This window comes from Denticeps clupeoides, chromosome 6, assembly GCF_900700375.1.
Source record: "Denticeps clupeoides chromosome 6, fDenClu1.1, whole genome shotgun sequence".
Lineage (NCBI taxonomy): Eukaryota > Metazoa > Chordata > Actinopteri > Clupeiformes > Denticipitidae > Denticeps > Denticeps clupeoides.
Window position 1 is genome coordinate 23,151,334 of NC_041712.1, and position 21,992 is coordinate 23,173,325.

The window sequence follows — 21,992 nt, forward strand, 5'->3', positions numbered from 1 at the left end:
TATTTTTGCGTTGCTTGTTTTCGTAAAACAAATACACACAGTTTTTCGCATGCGTCATACGTCAGGGGTAAGTATTTGTAAATTATTTATGGTTTATAAGAAGATGCAGCGATCCGCCTGGGCTACACTCGTTCAAGAGAAGCTACGTTCAACGCGTCCGTGCGTATTAAAAACCACGGAACTGTAAAGATCTTTTGCCTTATGTAACTCGCACGGTCCTCTCCCCGCCCCCAGCGCAGAATTGAAAACGGCGCCTTTAAGGCAATGGGCGTGGCCGCCTGCGGGCGGCCCTCCGATTGGCCCAACGCGCTGCCACTCAGGCCCCATTCATAAATAAGTCATCCCGAGGAGGAAGTGTCTCTCGGCCGGGGCTTCATAAATTCTGCAGTCAACAGATGTGGCGCTTGCAACACTTCTGGCCGACGGCGACCGGGGGCCACGGGCGGCGACGCGTTCTCCGCAGAATCTCGGCCGCCATGGAGCGAAAGTGACTTCCGACCACGGGGCGCCTGTAACGGGGAGGGGGGGAAGGCGGTCGGTCGGTCGGTCGCGCCGTCAGGAAAGCGTTACGCGTTCTGTGTCTCTCCATCCTCCCCGACGTCTAAACGCATCTCGGCCGCGGCCGCCCTTCCATGCCCCCCCGCGCCGCAGAGGACCGCAGGGAATGGTGAGCTATGGCGGCTAAAGAGGACCTGTACGCCAAAGTCACCCCGCGGAGGCAGCGCCAGACCCGGCCGGGGACTGTCAAACACGGGTCCAGCCTGGACGTGCTGCTGACCATGGGCTTCCCCAAAACCAGGGCGTGAGTATGACGACCCCCTTCCACCCGCTTTCCACCCGGGCCGCATTCACAGCGGCCGCGCAAATTCGACTTCCGGTGGGACGAAAGCCGTAAAGTTGCGAGCTTCTGACACGGGGGGGGGTCGTACCAAGAGGTCACCCGAAGACGGTGGTGGCTTTCCCGGCCGGCCATGTTATTAGGTGCTGATGCTGGCCCAGTCCTGACCACACCTGCCCGACCATTTAGCCAGACACTGAACCCCGACTGTCCCTGTCACTCTGGATAAATGCCACAAATGTAACGTAGATGTAACGAGCAGGAACCTTTCCGTGGTGACTGCCGAAGTCTAGAGCTCCTTGGCTTCTGTGCTTCGTGGTTTAAGATCTAAAGCAGACAGGAGCCATGTCGTTTTATTTACTTCAGGTCATTTTAATACCCCGCTTGCCATAATCTGCAAAATCCTCTACATCTCCGTGCTATCATCCAAATGTTAGCAGATTATAATCCCGCCGACGGGAGGGAAGGTGCCGCGCCGAGGCACTCCTTCGGTGGGGGTCGGAGAGATTTGGCCAAGTCCCTTGTAGTGAAATGCCATTTTACCGCGTCCCTGAACACTAATCTGCTTTTAAAAGGCCTCTCGGATGGCCTGTCTGTGTGAGTTCGGTGCGTCCATGACCAGAGATTATTCTTTAGAGATTTCTAAATCCGCACGTTTGGTTGTGTGTGTTAATTTTTACCCCGAAATCATCTCCAAAAAAAGGTGTAGCCACTGCGATGGCGATGAATACTGCTTTAAGTTGAGCCTAGTGGAAACATATCATGGCTACGATATTCAGATTCGTGATCAGAAGCACTACGTCTTTGTCAATGAGACAGAGAATAATGTTTAGGAAGGGGCGTACTGCACATAAATCTGAATGTTACAGCTTGTAAAGCGATGGGCCGCATCGGAAAGTGAAAGGACGTTCGTGGAGCCGCTGGTCTGAGTTCCGTCGGTCCACCGTGTTTTATGGAAATCGGGCTGGTAGTTTGGCCTAGTCCTGGGCCGCACCGCACATTGGTTCTGCATATTCAGGCGGGAGCAATATGCTGTTATTACACATTTATAAAAACCAAGATTACTTAAACACACAAAAGTTGATAAATTATTCAAATAATTAGTACGGGAGTGATTTTTTTTTTTTTTTTGGCATGGTTGATCAGATGACTTAAAAAGGTTTTTTTCGCAAGCCGTGGTCAGTCACAACAGTTAATTTCGAAACGTTTCTTAAAAAAAGTCTCAGATAAGCAAATAATATGGGGAAGTGATGAGAAGTAAGGGTTTGGCTTTAGTGTTTGCTTTAGATCGATTTTCTGTTTTTCTGGCTAATTGAAGCTTGAACTACTTCTGCACCCGACCTTCCCTCTGCACCAGCCGCCACCGGCTCTCCCGTCGGGTCGGAATAGGAGGTCTTCGTTCTCCGAGCTGTTTCAGGACTCGTGGGAAAAAGAAGAATTTAGTCAACACGTGTGTCACATCATCGGCGCTTTGTGCTTCAGATGCTTGATCTCCGACTGCGGAAATAAGCGTAATTCTGCATCACAGGTTTCCTGCTCTTCATTTAGTCTCCAGAATGAAAGGTTCATGTCGCTCGAGACCAGTTTTTTTTTTAATTGATCAGGCCACATCTCTTATGGTGTCAGATGATTAAAATCTGACAAAAAAACCCCAGAAGATTATTTAAAGACCGGTTAGGCCTGTTTTTGCATGGATTTGACAGGTCATTTTCAGTGGGCGGAAAAGGTTTTGGCTCAGATATTTTCTCATGTCTTCATAATGACGATGATTAAGTAACAGCAGGCCCAATCTATAATAATGAATGAATTAAATGATTCAGCGCATGAGTGGCAGGTTTCGGCCCAGCGCCTCGCTTGGTTGGGGGGACGCAGATATGATCAGTTGATGCAACAAAAGCACAAAGGGCCTTTTGTTTTGACAGTATAATTCATATTGTGTTAGCTGCCATTACTGTTATAACCTCTGAGCGCACCGTTATAAGGCCATATAACCACTCTTGACTTCCCCAAAAAGGTCCCCTATCATGAAAATGTGACTCTGTGAAATGATTTAACATTAATTAAATAGTTCCTCTTGCCTGTCTATGGTCCTGCAGTGGCTAGAAATGGTGATAGGTGTAAAGAGCGCTTTGGTCATTCTGATTCGCCGTTCAGAGAGAGGCAGCTCAGACGGTCGGATGTGGAATCTGTCCCCTTATTATGTCATAAGGGGACATAATTTCTCATGCTTTTTCCGCTCATAGAATTTCCTACCCCTCCCCTAAACCATTATCTTCACCGACCGTCATGGCTTCCAAACATTTACATTTTACATTTACATTTACAGCATTTATCAGACGCCCTTATCCAGAGCGACTTACAATCAGTAGTTACAGGGACAGCCCCCCCCCCCCTGGAGACACTCAGGGTTAAGTGTCTTGCTCAGGGACACAATGGTAGCACGTAGGATTTGCTTCTAACACTACCAGACACCAAAACGGTGCGTCCTGGTGAAATTGAAATTCTGCACCATGGCTGAATCTCAGAAAGAGACTTCAGATAGAGTATTAGGGGACCACTGTCAGGGGACCTTTAGCTCCTCCACTCCTCCATGGAAGTTTCTCGTCGTCAGCCCCTCGCGTTGCTTCATGCTTGCCTGTCTGAACATGCACAACTTCCACAAATTTTTTTTTGTGACCGCTGTGCAGAAGTCGGAAGCTCACACGGGAACTTGGCAGTGCCGAAGGAAGTTGATCTTGATGGATAAATACATCAAATGCAAATACATCTTCTGGAACATGGACTCTGCAACAGAATATCCTATTTTTTTTTTCTAGCATCAGAGAGAAGCGATGCTTATCAGACATCGATCTGTATCAGTAAAGTACAGCGGCATTACATTACATTTACACCATTTATCAGACACCCTGATTGACTTACAATCAGTAGTTATAGGGACAGTCCCCCCCTCGAGCAACTTAGGGTTAAGTGTCTGGCTCAGGGACACAATGGTAGTAAGTGGGATTTGAACCTGGGTCTTCTGGTTCACAGGCGAGTGTGTTACCCGCTAGGCTACTACCACCCATTAACTGGCCAAAAACTTTGGATTTGTAGCACGCAGTTTGCAGCTAAACGGCTAATCGTGTTGTCAGCAAAAACAGGAAGCAAAGGTTATTCGATGGTCACGCCAGGCGGATTTCGATACGGGCTGGTTTGGAAGAGTACAGTTGTTTTTGCTGTATGAGTCGCGTTCGAGGTTTTTCTGATGAATGATTCTCATCTCGGGTTCGAGGAGGCGGGCCCGGGTTTCAGGAGTTCTCCCGTCTGACTGAGGGCACGGTGGAAAGTGCTTTCACTCGAGGTTTCCTCTGGTGGCGTGGGCGTCAGGCAGGTCAGCATATGGGCCGGGGTGGTTTCTCGCCATGGAAACACTGAGCGCTCCGAGCTGTCTGTGACGCCCAAGGGGCTCTGCGCCGTCTCACCCCGATGATGCAACCTCGGGCGAGGAGTTGCATAAGTTTTCCATTCAATGAGCAGACAGAAAGAGAAAGAAAGAAAGAAAGAGAGAGTGAGGGGGAGGCTGGTTTTCCGAATCTCGGCTCGGCCTCCTTCCTGAATCGGGACAGGTGTTGCTGCTGAGGGGCGTCCCCTTCACACCCCGGCTGAGTCCCCTGCAGAAGTCTGCGTGACACTCGTGCCGTGTGTTCCGCATGTTTCTCACACACACACACACACACACACACACACAGAGGCAGTGGTGGCCTGGCAGGTACTGGAAGTGGACCTGTAATCGAATCCCGAACCGCCAAGGTGCCACTGAGCAAAGCACCGTCCCCACACACTGCTCCCCGGGCGCCTGTCATGGCTGCCCATTGCTCACCAAGGGTGATGGGTTAAATGCAGAGGACACATTTCGACGTGTCAACGTGTGCTTTGCAATGACAATGACTTCACACATGCATACATATATATATATTAATGTGTGTGTGTGTGTGTGTTTTTTTTGTGAAGAAGTAAAAATTAGAAGTGTAAATTAGTATAACAGGCCCGTGTCACAAAATCAGATTGTGCTAATCCTGACGTACCTTTACAGCGTTTAGAACTCCAGTAAGTAAAAGATAGGAAGGAGGTGCAGAACGTTCCCATCGAGGCGACAGGGTGACCATTTAATTTCACACACGCACAAAAAAAGTTTGCTCATAGGTTATTACACGTTTTTTTTAACACATGCACTATAACAGTTATTATCATGCTTCCTTACAGAGACATCAAAACAGTTTGGTGTGTTTGTGTGTGTGTGTGTAGATGAGCCATCTGTCCATAACCCCCACCACCCCCTGAGTGTGCGGTTGCGCCTCAGGGCTTCTCTATGTGGTCTGGCATGTCTACCTCACGCTGGAGATGGACTTCAGAGAGGGTCGGTGGGTAACGAGGTGGCTGTTTAATTACACCTCCCGACCGAACTGGATCTTCAGGGGGCGCCGGCGATGCGCTGCCACGCCTTTGTGGCCTGATAATGATGACACGGCGCCTTCCCTTATGGGTCTGGTGGTGTGGCCGCTGCATGATGGTGCTTGAGCGAGGGAGACGCGGTGGAACGTCGGAGTGGTGCCTCCGTCACGAAGGTCAAGATGTTGACAGGATGCAATTGGACCATCCAGCCTCAGAGTTTTACGATCAAATGCTGAGCTCGTTTGTGCGTGCACTGATATTTAGAAATTTTCATTCTTTACTGCAGGGCTGCACATCGGCCTCATAAATGAGGAAACTCAAAATGTGGCTTTCTGAAATGACACACAGACTTATAATTTACAAAATCATTTAAATTTGGCGTGATAACGGTGACTGGGCTGTTTATCTGCTGGTCTATTATCGAGCTTGATTCTGATGGGCTATACTGAGAATAGAGCTGTTAACTATCGTCTCACGGTTCTGTTAACACCGCGACATCTTTGCACCTCTTACACCTCCCTTTTACATCTTGTGTTCCACGTAGTTCTGCGAGAACGTTCACACACCTCAGATTGCCGTCTCCCTGTTTGTTTGTTTTTTTTTTTTTTGGCAGCATATGACACCAAAGTTGCCCTCTCCTTCAGTAATGTCTTTTTTGTGCATGGAATTTAGAGTGTGTGTGTGTGTGTTTTTGTTGTGCAAACGCATCAAGAAGTTTGTCCGCCGAGAGGAAGTGGCCCGTTCAGGAAGTGGTTTGTGACCTTTAGAAGAGCGCTGAGGCTGCTGGGACATAAAGGAACCCGTGTGAGCCAAGGCAGAGCGATGTGGGGGCGGGATGATAGAGAGAGAGAGAGAGAGAGAGAGTGAGTGTGTCGGTTCATGTGCAACTCGCTGCGTCTCGCTCTCTCTTCCTCCTCATCCTCATTTCAGATCAGTTTTCATACTTCATATTGCATTTCTGAATCAATTTTTTAGAACCCGGGAGAGATCCCGGTTTATTTTTATGTATTTGGTTACAAAATGTACCCCTTTGGTGGAAGGTGTAATAATGCAGCAGCTTCAAAGAGCCTGAAAAGCAAATAAAATCCGAACATGAGATCACTCACAGAGGGAACAGAGATCTGGTCTTTGAACTCTCCAACAAATATAGAAATATCACAGACAGTTGTGTTTCAAATAATAACGGAGTGATTAAAGTATTTATCCAATACTTTTTATCCAGCTTTTAAAAAAGTATTAACATTTAACAAAGATGTTTCCCCATATAAGTCAAACAGAACAACCACCTCAGCTCAGCTACATTAGTAGAACCTTCCAGTGCTGCAAATGCTCAGAACCTTTTTCACGTGTATTTACATTTGTGTATATACCAATGATATGATTGTGTGTGTCCATCATTAACATTCATATGTTAATCCACAAGAATTGTGGATGTGCTGAGACGGTATATGCATTTGTTGAGCTTGCAATATAATTTGTATTGGAAAAAAGTGTTAATAGGGACAACAGTCGTACATTTTTCATAACTGACAGTTTGTTTAAAGGGGTTTTAGAACATTTATAGGCTATTCATCTGCAATAAATGTACCCAGCAAAAGAACATGTACAGTGGTCACATGTATATATTTTTCACTTTTTGTTATATTGCAACCATTAAATAATTAAAGTTCATTTTATTTCCTCATTAATGTACACACAGCACCCCATATAGACAGAAAACCACAGAATTGTTGACATTTTTGCAGGTTTATTAACAAAGAAAACTGAAATATCGTATTCAGACCCTTTGCTCAGTATTTAGTAGATGTGGCCTCTTGATCTAATACAGCCACGAGTCCTTTTGGGAACGATGCAAGTTTTTCACACCTGGATGTTGATGGACAGCCATTTTTAGGTCTCTCCAGAGATCATTGTCTTGTTGGAAGGTAAACCTTCGGTCCAGTCTGAGTTCCTGAGCACTCTGGAGAAGGTTTTAGTTCAGGATGTCCCTGTACTTGCCGGCACACATCTTTCCCTCAATTGCAACCAGCCATCAAGTCTCTGCTGCTGCAAAACACCCCCAGAGCATGATGCTGCCACCACCATGCTTCACTGATGGGGCTGTAATGGACAGGTGATGAGCAGTACCTGGTCTTCTCCACACCGCTACTGCTAAGAGTCTTGGAGTCCTTCAGGTGTTTTTTAGCAAACTCCTTGTGGGCTTTCATGTGTTTTGCACTGAGGAGAGGCTTCCGTTCGGCCACTCTGCCAAAAAGCCCCGACTGGTGGAGGGCTGCAGTGATGCTTGACTTTCTACAACTTTCTCCCATCTCCTGACTGCATGTCTGTAGCCCAGCCACAGTGATCTTTGGGTTCTTCTTTACCTCTCTCACCAAGGCTCCTCTCTCCCAATAGCTGTTAGGCCGGAAGGCCAGCTCTAGGGTCCTGGTTGTTCGAAACGTCTTCTGTTTGAGGATTATGGAGGCCACTGTGCACTTGGGAAAGTGAAGCAGAAGTGTTTTTGTAACCTTGGCCAGATCTGTGCCTTGCCACAATTCTGTCTCTGAGCTCTTCAGCGAGTTCCTTTGACCTCATGATTCTCATTTGCTCTGTCATACGTGGTGAGCTGTAAGGTCTTTTAGACAGGGGTGTGGCTTTCCTAATCTAATCAGTATAATCAAACACAGCTGGACTCAAATGAAGGTGTAGAACCATCTGAAGGAGGTTCAAGGAGGTTGAATTTTTTATATTAAAAAATATCAAAACTTCTGTTTATTTCTGTCAATATGGGGTGATGTGTGTACATCTTCTCCATCATCTGCTGGTTCCATTTCACCAGTATGCATCTGTGACCTGCAGACAAGCAGGCTGCCACTCAAGATCATTAGAGACCCCTCACACCCTCTGAACTCTGCCTTTGAGTGGCTCCCCTCCACACACCGGTTCCGATGACCCGGCTGCAGGACACAGAGGAAGGTCACCTTTGTTCCTAAAGCTATCCTACTATTGAACTCTGGACATCTACCCAAAACAATCATTATCACCTCACACACTTTATAAATGATGCACCTTACAGCTCCTGTTAGGTACAGTTATTTATTGTTGTTCATAGTGCAATACAAGGAACATATGTTGTGTCTATTGTAACGTGTTTTATACGTTTATACCTCCACTGCGCCTTCTAAATTGCCCCTCGGGGATAAATAAAGTTTTTTGAAATTGAACATTAATGAGGAAAAAAATGATTTTAGCAAATGGCTGCAATATAACATAGAGTGGAAAATTTAAGAGGGTCTGAATATTTTCCTTACCCACTGTTTATAACATCAACTAATAACTGACATGAGCGTGTTCAGGAGTTCAGGCCTCCCAGACAGGGATTCGACCTCGTAAGTCATACTGCCATATACATACATGAATTTCTGTAATTTCATAATTTATGAAATTATGTAAATAATTCCTGCTCATCACATGTTACAGGTCCGACTTGTAAATCACCAGTTCAGAAGGAGAACATGAGAACATGTATATAACGTATATGAGAAAAGATATACAGTAAATAATTCCTGCTCATCACATGTTACAGGTCCGACTTGTAAATCACCAGTTCAGAAGGAGAACATGAGAACATGTATATAACGTATACGAGAAAAGATATACAGTAAATAATTCCTGTTCAACATGTTACAGTCCGACTCGTAAATCACCAGTTCAGAAGGAGAACATGAGAACATGTATATAACGTATACGAGAAAAGATATACAGTAAATAATTCCTGTTCAACATGTTACAGTCCGACTCGTAAATCACCAGTTCAGAAGGAGAACATGAGAACATGTATATAACGTATCCGAGAAACGATATACAGTAAATGATTCCTGCTCATCACATGTTACAGGTCCGACTTGTAAATCACCAGTTCAGAAGGAGAACATGAGAACATGTATATAACGTATACGAGAAACGATGTACAGTAAATAATTCCTGTTCATCACATGTTACAGTCCGACTCGTAAACCACCAGTTCAGAAGGAGAACATGAGAACATGTATATAACGTATACGAGAAAAGATATACAGTAAATAATTCCTGTTCAACATGTTACAGTCCGACTCGTAAATCACCAGTTCAGAAGGAGAACATGAGAACATGTATATAACGTATATGAGAAACGATATACAGTAAATAATTCCTGCTCATCACATGTTACAGGTCCGACTCGTAAATCACCAGTTCAGAAGGAGAACATGAGAACATGTATATAACGTATACGAGAAAAGATATACAGTAAATAATTCCTGTTCAACATGTTACAGTCCGACTCGTAAATCACCAGTTCAGAAGGAGAACATGAGAACATGTATATAACGTATATGAGAAACGATATACAGTAAATAATTCCTGTTCATCACATGTTACAGTCCGACTCGTAAATCACCAGTTCAGAAGGAGAACATGAGTCAAATTGTAGTTGGGCCAAGTGCTGTTTTCCACCATGAGTGCCGATTGTGATAAATCTCTTGTGTCGGGTTCTATGTGCGGTTCTACCGGTTCTAATCGAACTCTGGTTTCAGACCACGCCCAGGAAGCTGGTGACTCACCCTTTCTGCTGCGCTGACGGCCTGAATGACTTTGTGTTGAGATTCACATTTTGTTTTCTCATTCGTGATTATTTAGTACCTAGAGTCTGAGTGAGTCACCACACACACACACACACACACACACACACACACACACACACACTCAGTGTGCTTTTTTTTTTTCTCTTCCTGACCTCATCTGGGCCGTGTTGACTCTCAGTACCGCAATATTAAACACATGTCCTTGCAAAAAGGGGGTTTCACATCTCCGTCCGGAGCTCCTCAGAAACCACTTCTAACGCCGCTGTGGTGACCAGCAGCTCCTGCCTTCAGCTTGTAGGAGTCCATGTGACGTAAGGGACCGGTGCCATAGGCTGCGTGCGCCTTGTAATGACTTGTCGTCCATAATTGCAAGTCATGTGGTTCTAATGTGGCTAGCTGGTGTCACCCTGTTCCCGACGGACCCCCCCCGTGACCCCCCGCGACCCCCAGCGTCCTATGAGCCGCCTCTGTGCTTAGCGGGACACAGAGCGGCGAGTGTAGGAGAGTCGGGGAGCGATGCCAGCACCAGCCGGCAGTGTGGCGTGACGAGAGAAGGACCTGCTTTGTCACGGCCGTGCAATTAGCGTGGCGCGCTAATGAGCCTGCCGCAGGAAGAGGGGGGCTAGAGCGAACAATCGGAGCCAGCGCTCCCTCCATTGTTACAGGCCCTTCCTTTCTGTGTCTGTGGGCGAAAGGGAGGAAGAACGGGGAGAGAGAAGGGGGCGTGGCCGAAGCACAAAAGCGACGCTGTACTTTATTAATACAGCCTGCTGGTTCTGTGTAATGATCAAGTCGACGCGGAACAGTGCGGTACAGGGGCTGTTGTCGTGGGGGTGGTGTGCGGGGGTCCCGGGTTCCACCGGGGGTCTCCTGCTGTGGACGGGCACAGTGGCTGGCTGCTGTATAAACAGGAAGTGTGTATTTTCCCTTAGGGTTTGGAAGGATGGGATTGGGGGAAGCTGTGTGTGTGTGTGTGTGTGTGTGTGTGTCTCTTCCTTACTGCCAATGGATACGGCACATAGAATTTGCACAGAATAAAAACTTTAAGAAACGTTGGTTCCGCCCCAAAAAGTTGACTCCTTTTCTTTTCCTTCCAGGAATGTGAACACATGTAGTGAGCATCTTTGCAACACACACACACATAAACAAATGCACATGTGTGCAAGCCCTGGTCCGGCTTCACTCGCTCCAAGGACAGGAAATGCAGTTTATAAATAAATCATTCAGTTCCTGCTCAGAGTCCAGGCTGAAACACAATCACTCTGCAGACACTGGGTGGGGATCTGTGTGAGTGTGTGAGTGTGTGTGTGTGTGTGTGTGTGTGTGTGTGTGTGTGTGTGTGTGTGTGAGTTTCTTACTTTGGAGATGCTGTAAGTGTGATTTAAAAAAAACAAAAAAAAAACAGGCTTCCTCCCCACATTCTGTATCGGAACAAGGCTTAAAAAAAGCCTACTTATTGGATTATTAAAGGTCACTTCATATAATTAATCAACTATGTGAACCAGACAAAGAAGAACAAAGCCGAACCGCTTCCTCTGGGGCACAAACACGTGATGCTCTGGATTAAAAGGGTTTGAGTTGATTATTTTTTGTGGTGAGCAACACCTTTAGTGTGCCTGTATTACTGGTGAGCGGTCATGTGCATTGGCTGAAATCGTCCTGATGAACTTCTCGCCTCACATTTTTATATGTGATCGTATCTTTTATATGCTTACTGGTCATGTTGAGGAAATAAGACAAGATTATCAGTGACAAACCAAGCGCTGTATTGATTATGTCTGTGGTTTATCTGCTCAGTGATCACTTGTGAAACTGGGCCAAATGGGTTGCAATGTGTGTGTGTGTGTGTGTGTGCGAGTTTTCACCATGTATGCATATGTCCATATGGTGCTGTATGTGTTGGGGTCTTCCTATCCCAGCATGCTCTGGGGCAATGGGGGCGTTCCAGCCTGGGGATGGCTGGGTGTGGCATGTGGATAAATATAGACCAGTGGGGGTTACCGGCATGCAGTACATTTGACATGGAGGGGTGTGAGGATAGCCCAGAATGTGTGTGTGTGTGTGTGCGTCTCCTGAGGCTTTTAACTTCATGTTTAGAAGATGACGCTCGGATGACTGCTCGTCCTCATCATCCGCCGCTGCGAGACAAGAGATGGAAATTTGCTGTGGGGAAATGGAGTAACCTCTCAACCTACACACGCACAGATGCTGCCAGATAAGCGTGTGTGTGGTCACACACCGTGCTGTGTGAAGAACACGTCTGAAGCCCACGCACCCCGGGCCCCATTTTCTTCAGTTCACAGACCTCAGGCCTGTCCATTCTGGCATTCTGGGTAAAGGAGTCTTTAAACCATGCACCAGGGCAGTTCGTCCCTACAGGCCCTTTGTCAAACGTTTATAAAAAGACATTAATTAGATTCCGAGGTAATGCAATCGGCTCCTTTTCTTCCCAGAAGGAGGAGAATCTATGTCGGTGGATTCATGGTGTCAGTTCCATTTCCTAATGCACAGGCAATCGCAGGGGAAAAACAATACAGCTCCGATATCCCGAGTTTCTCCTGCTCTGATGAATGAAAATGTTGGAATTCGTTTAAGGTTCAGGAGTCAGAGGTGTTGGCTGGTTGTGTGTGTTTGGGGGAAATGTCTATAAATTGGAATCCAACATTATACACCTTGTCTCCACTGGGGAGCGTAGCCTTCGTGTCAACGTTATTGAATGATTTGAACAGTGCAAGAAACACGATTGTTCGTCAAAGATATGGGCATGCTTGAATGTGGAAAGAAGTTATTTCTTTATGTGTACTTTAAACTGGAAGATGGAGTAGGCTATAAGGGGGCACCTTAGCACGGAGCAGTATTTCCGTTTCGTGAGTGGGTGTGACGAATGTTTAAGGTGTTACAGGCGACTCTTGGTTCTCTGTGTAATATATGGGTATAAAGGCACAGGCCAAAAGTTTGGACACCTTCTCATTCAATGTGTTTTCTTTATTTTCATGACCATTTACATTGGTAGATTCTCACTGAAAGCATCAAAACTATGAATGAACACAAAACACAAAGGGTGGCTATTTTGAACAAGATAGAATATATAACATGTTTTAAGTTAGTTCACCTTTTTTTGTTAAGTACATAACTCCACATGTGTTCATTCATAGTTTTGATGCCTTCAGTGAGAATCTACCAACGTAAATGGTCATGAAGATAAAAAAAACACATTGAATGAGAAGGTGTGTCCAAACGCCTGTACTTTATATTGTCAACTACCTAAAATATTTGCAAAAAATATGGGCAAAATTGATTTTTCATGACTCTGGCCACCTGTGGTTAAACCGCCTGCCCCCTAATTCGATCAGACCTGTTGATCAGTGAAATCGCATGTCTTTGGGACTTTGTATTGGAATGTGAAAAAATTCTTTTCATTCCTATAGGTAAATTAAAATGTATAAACTGCTATACTGGTCAGTGGAAAGTGGAAATAATCGAGAATCAAACCGTTTTGGGGAAAAACTAATCGTTAGATCAATTCATCCTTAAAATAATCTCTAGATCAGTTGTTTAAAAACAAATCTTAGTTTTGCCCCCCCAAGGTAGTACCTGGTAACATGTAGTAAATACAGGGTTATTACACGTTTTTAGAAAATTATTTCCATGACTTTTCCATTTACTTGTTAATGACTCAAACCTTGACAACCTTGAAAAGCTGAACATAAATGACAGTGTTTCTCATTTTGGGATATTTCTTATCCCAAAACTGTTCAAGGCCCGGAAAAATCTATTTTCAAATTCCATGACTTTTCCAGGTTTTTAATGACCCTGTTAAACAGTGTCACTTCCTCTCTACCAGGCTCCATGACCTCTTCTCATCATGCTGTTTTATTTCTGCCCCCATGGCATGAGGTACGTGACATAAAAGCTTTCCTAAGAGACCAGAATCATACCTAAACTCGGACACGGCACGCTTGACGAGCGCAGTCGGTAGAAACTCACTCACGCTTTAGTCACTGATTCCACAGACTTGAGCGTTTCCTATGGGGTGAACATGGCAATGCTGCCATTAGGTCTGCATGTTTGTCACTGTGGTTCCTCTTAACTTTCAGCAGGGCGGGTAGGGATGGTGTGGATTATGCGACTATTCACTATTCGTTCGGTCGCGGATTTCGGAATTTTACGGAAAAAAGAGTCATGTAGTTCAAACCGCAGATATGTTTTAATCCCCTCTTTTCCTTTCACCTTTATCTAATTATAGTATGTGCAAAATGAGTTGAAGTTGAGCTTTATTGCCATTTAATCTATATACGTGTTAGACAGTAAGGAGTGAAACGAAACAACGTTTATCCAGAACCTGGTGCTACATGCAACATTTAAACAGTTAAATAAAGTTACACACTGACATAAAGTGCACGTGTGCAACACAGACAAACCAGGCTACATAAAGTGCAAACAGGGGACACAGGCAGTGCAAGTTCATAACATTTAACAAAAAACATGTAGACAACGTGATAATACTAAATACTTGTATTAAAGGCACTGAGCTCTTGAGCTCCTCAACTGCAGTGTAAAATTGGAGAAATTGTGCATTTATAGTATGTGGTGTTGCAACATGTGACCGTTTCTATCTTCTTTTGATGCCAGTTTAGGAATTTTTGAAAATTAACATTTTAATGAAGGGCAGATTTACTTATGGCAGATTTATTTATGTAGCCATTCTGTTTTTTTTTTTTTTTTTTTTTACGGGGAAGACAAACCAAAAATAATAATAATCCAAAAAGAAAAAAACATTTCCCACCTAAAAAAAAGAAAATGCTAATTTTATTTAATGCTGAAGGTTTGTGTATGAGCCTGTCATAACTTATTCCTGAGTCATTCCTAATAAAATCCTCACGCTGTGTGTGTGTGTGTGTGTGTGTGTGTGTGTGTGTGTGTCCTTTCTCATGACTCAATGCGCGCTTGTCTCGACTCACTCCTGAGTGCTCATATTGTAATAAACATCCCCCGGAAAAGAGACTATTGATTTTCATGACTGGTGCAGCCATGGAGCTCATCTCTCCTCTTTCTCTCCCCCCCCCTGTCATTCCCTCCCTCCTTTTGTCCTGCAGACTGAAAGCCCTGATTTCCACTGGGGGCAGAAATGTTCAGGCTGCCTGTGATTGGTGAGTTCACACGTACTAAAGCACAAACACGTCCACCTTCACATATCAACTGAAGTGAATGATTTAATCCGAGTCCAGTTCCATAGAGTGAGGCCTAACGCCCCTCCCTCTTTTAATGTGCCACTGATGCCCTCTGCTGGGCACTAGAGCTAAAAGCATCACGTTCATAAAGATGTAATGGTGAACGACTGAATTCCATCTGTGTGCTGATTGGTCAGTGCCTCCTATACCCATCATGCACGTCTCACCAATGATAATGTGCAACAGCTGACTTATGAGAGAAAAGTCAGAACAGAAATCGGAATATCCAGAACTATGTGAAGAGATGCCACAATATGTGGATTACTGATGGAAACATTATTTTAATACATTTCCAATTCATTCGATAGGTCTTCTGATCTGTAATGATAATTTTTGTAGGCCACCAGGGGGCAATACAAAATCTATTGGATTTGTATGCTAATCTTGATCACTTGATCGCCATCTGGTGGTGCTTCCTTGTATGAGACTTTGCATCTAATTTTGGGTTTAACAAATTATCAGTTCCACTCAGTCACTTTTCATAACTGCTTAGTCCTACTCAGGGTCATGGCTGCTGGAGCCCATTCTGGCACTCACATTCACTCACTCACTCACACCTACAGACAAGTCAGAGTTGCCAATTTTAACTATTTAACGTTTTTTTTTTTAACTATTTAACCTGTTTGTAGATGAAATCATAGCAATTTTTATGAATGTGTGTTGCATGTAAAAGGCCTCGATCTCAAGCCAAACATTTAGACATTCCACCCACCAGCACTGAATTTCATCTACGTTTCTGCACATGCTGTTCTCCTCCCCTTCGGCAGGCTCTTCTCACATGTGGACGACCCGTTCCTGGACGATTCGCTGCCACGGGAGTACGTTCTGTACCTGCGGCCCAGCGGGCCGCTCCTCCACCAGCTCACCCACTTCTGGCAGCAGAGCCGTGTTCTCTGCGGCAAGAACAAAGCCCACAACATTTTCCCTCACATAACACTCTGCCAGTTCTTCATGGTGAGAATGAAAGCTCTCTGCGGTTCCAGTTATATTCTAACTGGCGCTTTTGAGTTGTGTTTTTTCCAAATATCAATGTGTCATCTATGTTTTTTTTTTTTTTTGTCCTGCAGTGCCCAGATTCAAAGGTGGATGCCCTGGGCGAAGCTCTGCAGAACACTGTGGCGCAGTGGAGAGGCCGTTTCCCCAACCCCATCCCCCTGGAGCTCTACACCTGCTCCAACTTCATCGGGCTCTTCGTGGAGGAGCAGGTGGCGGAGGTGCTGAAGAACTTCGCGTCGGACTTCGCCAGCGAGGCCGTCGCTAAAGCAGGTGCACGTCAGGCTGGAGGGTGGCTGGGGCCGACATCTGATCTGGCATCCTAATCCTCAGACTACATGTCTAGCTGCAGATGCAGAATTAAGAAACGAACCGGAAGACTTTTACATGTTTAAAAGCATTCAGTCGGGTGTGTCAGTGTCATTTTAAAACCTGCCACCTTTATTAAGACCAACGTCATTCACTAACAAGTTCAAGTTGAACTTTATTGTCATTTCAGCTACATACATGTTAGACAGTTCATAGTGAAACGGAACAACGTTTCTCTGGAACCTGGTGCTAACAGAAAGTGCACGTGTGTGACACCGATAAACCAGACAAATAATGAAGCTGCCAAGTAAAAAAAAAAAAAAAGGTACAAATACTGCTGTAATAGAAATGTAATAGAAATGTGTTCTGTACATACAAGGTAGTGTGTATGTGTGTGTGTGTGTCAGTTCAGAGTGGAAAGTCCCTGAGTGTTCAGGTGGTCTGATGGCCAGTGGGAAGAGTCTGTTGCAGAGTCTGGCAGTGAAGGCCCGAGTGCTTTGGTACCTTTTTCCGGATGGCAGGAGGGTGAAGAGTGCACGTGAGGGGTGTGTAGAACCCTTCACGAGGCTGGTGGCTTTGCTGATGCAGCGTGTGTGGTAAATGTCCTTTATGGAGGGAAGAGAGACTCTGATGATCTTCTCAGCTGTCACAAGGGACTTGTGGTCCGATGCGGTGCAGTTCCCAAACCAGACAGTGATGCAGCTGGTCAGAATGCTCTCAATAGTCCCTCTATAGAAGGTGGTGAGGATGGGTGGTGGGAGACGGGCTTTGCAGGAAGTAATGAAGTTGAGTCACACTGCAGCATGCAAAAGGGTCAAGTGTAGCATGTTGGTAGCAACAGGGGTCAAAATGATCATATAAGCTATGCTATCAAACAGCAACCACCTTTATAACAATGAACGATGCAGCACTTGCTGCAAAATGAACACTTTTCCCCAAACTGAAAACCTTCACGTGTTTAATGTCTGTTTTTTTGCCTGTTTTACTCTGTTAAGAGGTGCATGTGGAGTCCCATAAGAAGCAGCTCCATGTGACCCTGGCGTACCACTTTCAGGCCAATCACCTCGCCTCGTTGGAGAAGCTGGCCAAGGCCGTTGACGTGTCGCAGGGCTGTGACTGGCTGGCAGTGCTGTACTCTCGCGACATCCGATTCGCCAATCATGAGGTATGGTGCTTCAAATGTTGGTCTAGTGGTGCAGCTCTAAAGAGTGCACTTGACAGCCCTTTTGTACTGTCATGTGAGCAGAAAGCCACAGGGCAGGTTAGATGGTGGTAGCCTATGAACCACAAGACCACAGTCACAGGTTCAAACTACCATTGTGACACCGAGTGTCTCCAGGGCGACTGTCCCTTTAACTAATGATTGTAAGTCACTCTGGAGAAGGGCGTCTGATAAATGCTGTAAATGTAAAATGTCGTCCTGTTTCCCCTCACAATGGAAGACACTCCGGGTGATGTACCCGTACACACCACAGAACGAGGACGAGCTGGAGCTGGTCACGGGGGACTTCATCTTTATGTCACCCATGGAGCAGGGCAGCGCCAGCGAGGGCTGGGTGTACGGGACCTCCATGGGCACGGGGCTGTCCGGCCTACTGCCTGAAAACTACGTCAGCCGAGCGGACGAGTGTGACACCTGGGTCTTCCATGGGTGAGTAGAGAAATTCGTCAAGACGATACGGCCCATTTCAATCATTTTTTCTTTCAGTTTATTTCTGGCTAGTTAGTTGCTTTTTTTCGAGTGATAGGAAATGTGTTTCTCTGCGATGCTCCTGCTGGCCCACAGGTCCCACTCCTTCCTCAACTGTGCTTCCCCGACCGGCCCGGGGGGTGCTATGGGTGGGATGTTTCTGGACGGACAGCAGGATGGTCGTCTTCCTGATGAGTCGAGTCCAATAGACCCACCCACCCTCAGTGTTATCTGTCAACCTATGCAGGTGAACCCTCGCTATGTTCACTCGACGATATCAGAATAAACAGACATCATATGCTTATGGCACGCATAGTCATATATATCTGACATATGACCAGGTTTTATTACCCATGATTACTTCTGAGGTTGCTGTGATGTTGTTTCAGATGCTTCGTGCTAATAGCCAGTCAAGAGGACCCAAGAGGACCCTGTTTGTCTGTCGCCATGGAGAGAGAATGGATGTGGTGTTTGGGAAACACTGGATCTCTCAGTGCTTTGATGCCAAAGGTTTGAGCCTGACATTTTTTAGTTCACTTTTTTTTTTTTCTTTCCATGACAATAACTTAATCTTGTTTGTGTTTGTACCAGGTCGGTATGTGCGGACCAATCTCAACATGCCCCCTAGTCTTCCATCCAGGAGTGGAGGATTCAGGGACTATGATAAAGACTGCCCAATCACTGTGTTTGGCTCCACCCAGGCCCGCCTGATAGGTCAGCGCTGCATTGCGGCCCCACCAGACATGGATCATTTAGATAACGGCAGCCCGGAGTACGGCTGAGTGCGCACAAAGTGCCCAGAGTCCTGGTCCGCATGCGGACCATAGATAACAAATTTTACGCATGGTTTGGGAGCGATTTGGCATTCAGGAAGTTTACTTTGCCTTCCAGTGTCAGCCACTAACAACATAATGGATTAGGCTTCCCAGTTTAGGCCTCAGTAGCTTCTGACCGAGCTATTGTGGATTTCTCATTTTGTACCATGTAAAAAAGTTCTATATCACCGATATAAATCAATATATAACATTCTGAAAACTAACCTGGGCATCTTTGTGGTTTACTTGAATGTGTGTAGGTGAAGCTCTGCTGGAGAGTCACACAGTGGTCGACTTTGTGTACTGCTCCCCGTCCCTGCGCTGTGTGCAGACGGCCCACAACATCCTGAGAGGTACAGGGCCACGCCCCCTACAGTTTGTAAATAGATCATACAGCCATGCCCTCGAAAATTCATGTACAGATCTCACTTTAGAAATTCAAGAGATTCAAGCTTTGTATTTGTCACATAAAAAAATCTTGAATCTCTCTAAAGAGAGGTTGGGGGGGTGGCGTGGCCATATGATCTGTACTTTAGAGGGCATGGCTGTATGATTTTTACTTCTCTCTTTAACTTCATGGCTACTCTGTCATCATCATAAGCCACTTTATGAGGTGATCATTAGCTTGAGTGTCTTTACAGGCTTGCAGCAGGATGGGAAAATGAAGATCCGGGTGGAGCCAGGCCTGTTTGAGTGGACGAAGTGGGTCTCTGGGAACTCCTTGCCCACCTGGATCCCTGTGACAGACCTGGCCGCTGCTAACCTGAGCGTGGACACAACCTACAGGTGAGAGGATCTGGACCCAGACAGACACAGCCACTCGCATGAACATTGGCTGTATGTGTGAAAGTCCGCCTCTGCCTTCCAGACCTCATGTACCCATCAGTAAGCTGACCGTGTCCGAGACTTACGAAACTTACATCAGCCGCAGTTTCCAGGTGACCCGGGAAATTCTCAACGAGTGTAAAAACCTGGGTGAGTCAACCCAACACACACACACACACACACACTGATATCTGGGGATGTCAAGGTCAATATTTATATGTTTTTTGTCAGTTTCACAACCAACAGTTTCCTTTTGTCTTGTGATTCATCACTCAAAGTCAGTATGTAATGATGAGCAAAGGGAGGGATCTTTTCTCCTAAGAGCTACAGCAAGACCGGCCGCGCCTTCTTAACTCACTTATTTATTCAAGTTTTCCTTTAATTTGTCACTCAGATGTGTGTACGCAGACAAAACATGCACGTAATTTAGAACAGGACCTCGTTACTATGGTCTTGTCCGCGCTCCAGATTAGCAAGAGTTGGAATTCTCTGATTTTAATTTTGCACCAAACGACCAAACCAGACCCAGATCAGCAAGTCTGAGGCGCTTCCTGAATACACAAGCTCAGATGTGTGTGCAAGTCAAATAATCTGGCCTCTTAACAGAAACCAGCCCTAAAGGGGGACTTGCAGGGTCCTTCTGCATGAAGGCATATGGTGCACATGTGTTGTTCCACGACCTGCCAAGAAACGGGGAGAATAGGCTTTATTCTTCTGCGAAGTGGGGCGGGGACCCCCCTCCAGCGTTTCATCTGGGCAGGTGTGACCCCTGCGCCGAGGTCTGGCTGTAGCCCCGCCCCCCCCGCTGTAACCCCCGCCTGTGTCCCTCTTTCCACTGCCTACAATGCGCTCTGTATCCCGACAGGAAACACAGTGCTGATAGTGGCCCACGCTTCTTCCCTGGAGGCCTGCACCCGGCAGATGCAAGGTCTCAGCCCACAGAATTCCAAGGACTTTGTACAAGTGGTCCGAAAGGTCGGTTCTTTTGCTGCTTTTTCCGTCTTTTCCGTCTTCTGTCAGGTTCGACTGTATATATATTTATTACGAGTTAAACTATCATTGTGTGGAAGACTATGTGCATTATTTGTCTTCTATGTCCAATTTGTGTTTAGACATTTTTTTTTCTATATTGCTCTGTGTCCTTGTGTGTTGTGGAAGTCATTACATAAGCAATGGGATTTAGTCAAGTTTTCTGATCATTTGTTCTTTTCTTTCTCAGATTCCATACCTGGGTTTTTGTGCCTGCGAGGAGATGGCTGAAACAGGGGTGTGGCAGCTGGTGGACCCGCCCATTCTGCCTCTCACCCATGGGCCCAATCACAGCTTCAACTGGCGGGAGACCCTTCTGCAGGACTGAGAAGCCAGGAGCCGGGGGGGTTCAATGCAGGTCGGAGCCAGAAGCAAAAAAAAAAAAAAAAAAAAGGCAACGCCCACTCTTCCATCGCTGTCCATGGGCAGCTGCAGTGCACCACGCCCATTCTTCTTGTCTATAATATATATTCTGTATTTTGGCTGATGAAAGTTGATAAATGTATTCCTACATGTGTCGCGTGTCCCCCAATGTTTACCGGTCAATAGCCATAGGTGAAGAATGGGTAGATTTTTTTTTTTTTTGGGTGAGGGGCACTGAGGACTCCTGAGCCCAAACATACTTTGCCTGCACCCTCAGCTCCCAACCAAACAAATATGGAGGTGCTGGAATGGGGACGACCTCAGGTTTACTGTTACACAGAGAGAAAGAGACCTTGTGGTTGGCCGGATGACATGTTAGAGTGACAGAGGAAGTTGGGGAGGACACCCCAGCACACAAGATGTCCAGCAGGGGGGACTAGAGAGCTGCACTTCAACTCACTGTGAGGACCATGAGAAACCTACAGGCCCCGCCCACCTGGAGCACCACATCTTTTCATCTCACCTGCACAAAACCTTCCAGAACAAAGCACAACTTGAGGGGGCGGAGCCCAGACAATCAGACCGAACAAAGGGCGTCGTGGAGCTGGGGGGGCTTCGCCTTCGCACCATGTGACGTCTTAACTTTACGGTTATTTCTGCATGATGACCAACAAAACCGTTATAACAAAAATAATTTATAATTCCATCTTGAAGGGTGAGACATACATTGAGTACTTTTCAGACTACAATATTAGCATATTAGCAATGTTTCAGCAACGTTATAAAATGCCCCCTGTTTAGTAAAAGGCCACCCCCCTCCCGCCAATGGCATTTCCTCGTCTGTCACCACTGAGACTGGTGCTTTAA

At 45.9% G+C, this 21,992-nt stretch overlaps 1 protein-coding gene across 1 annotated transcript; it reads left to right on the top strand.

The window, feature by feature from the left end:
- The first annotated feature begins 348 nt into the window (after positions 1–348).
- LOC114793069 (ubiquitin-associated and SH3 domain-containing protein B-like) lies at positions 349–21,278 on the top strand. Its single transcript, XM_028984705.1, has 14 exons — positions 349–802; positions 14,967–15,020; positions 15,869–16,055; positions 16,169–16,367; positions 17,399–17,568; positions 17,846–18,054; positions 18,190–18,340; positions 18,483–18,603; positions 18,685–18,807; positions 19,169–19,261; positions 19,550–19,694; positions 19,777–19,883; positions 20,599–20,708; positions 20,953–21,278. The coding sequence occupies exons 1-14, from the start codon at positions 675–677 to the stop codon at positions 21,088–21,090; spliced, it is 1,935 nt and encodes a 644-aa protein (XP_028840538.1). The 5' UTR covers positions 349–674; the 3' UTR covers positions 21,091–21,278.
- The last annotated feature ends 714 nt before the right edge of the window (positions 21,279–21,992 follow it).

Coding starts and splice junctions, on each gene's coding strand:
- LOC114793069 (XM_028984705.1), top strand. CDS start 675: ATGGCGGCTAAAGAGGACCTGTACGCCAAAGTCACCCCGCGGAGGCAG. Junction 16,368..17,398: donor CGAGGCCGTCGCTAAAGCAG/GTGCACGTCAGG, acceptor TACTCTGTTAAG/AGGTGCATGTGGAGTCCCAT. Junction 20,709..20,952: donor TTGTACAAGTGGTCCGAAAG/GTCGGTTCTTTT, acceptor TTTCTTTCTCAG/ATTCCATACCTGGGTTTTTG.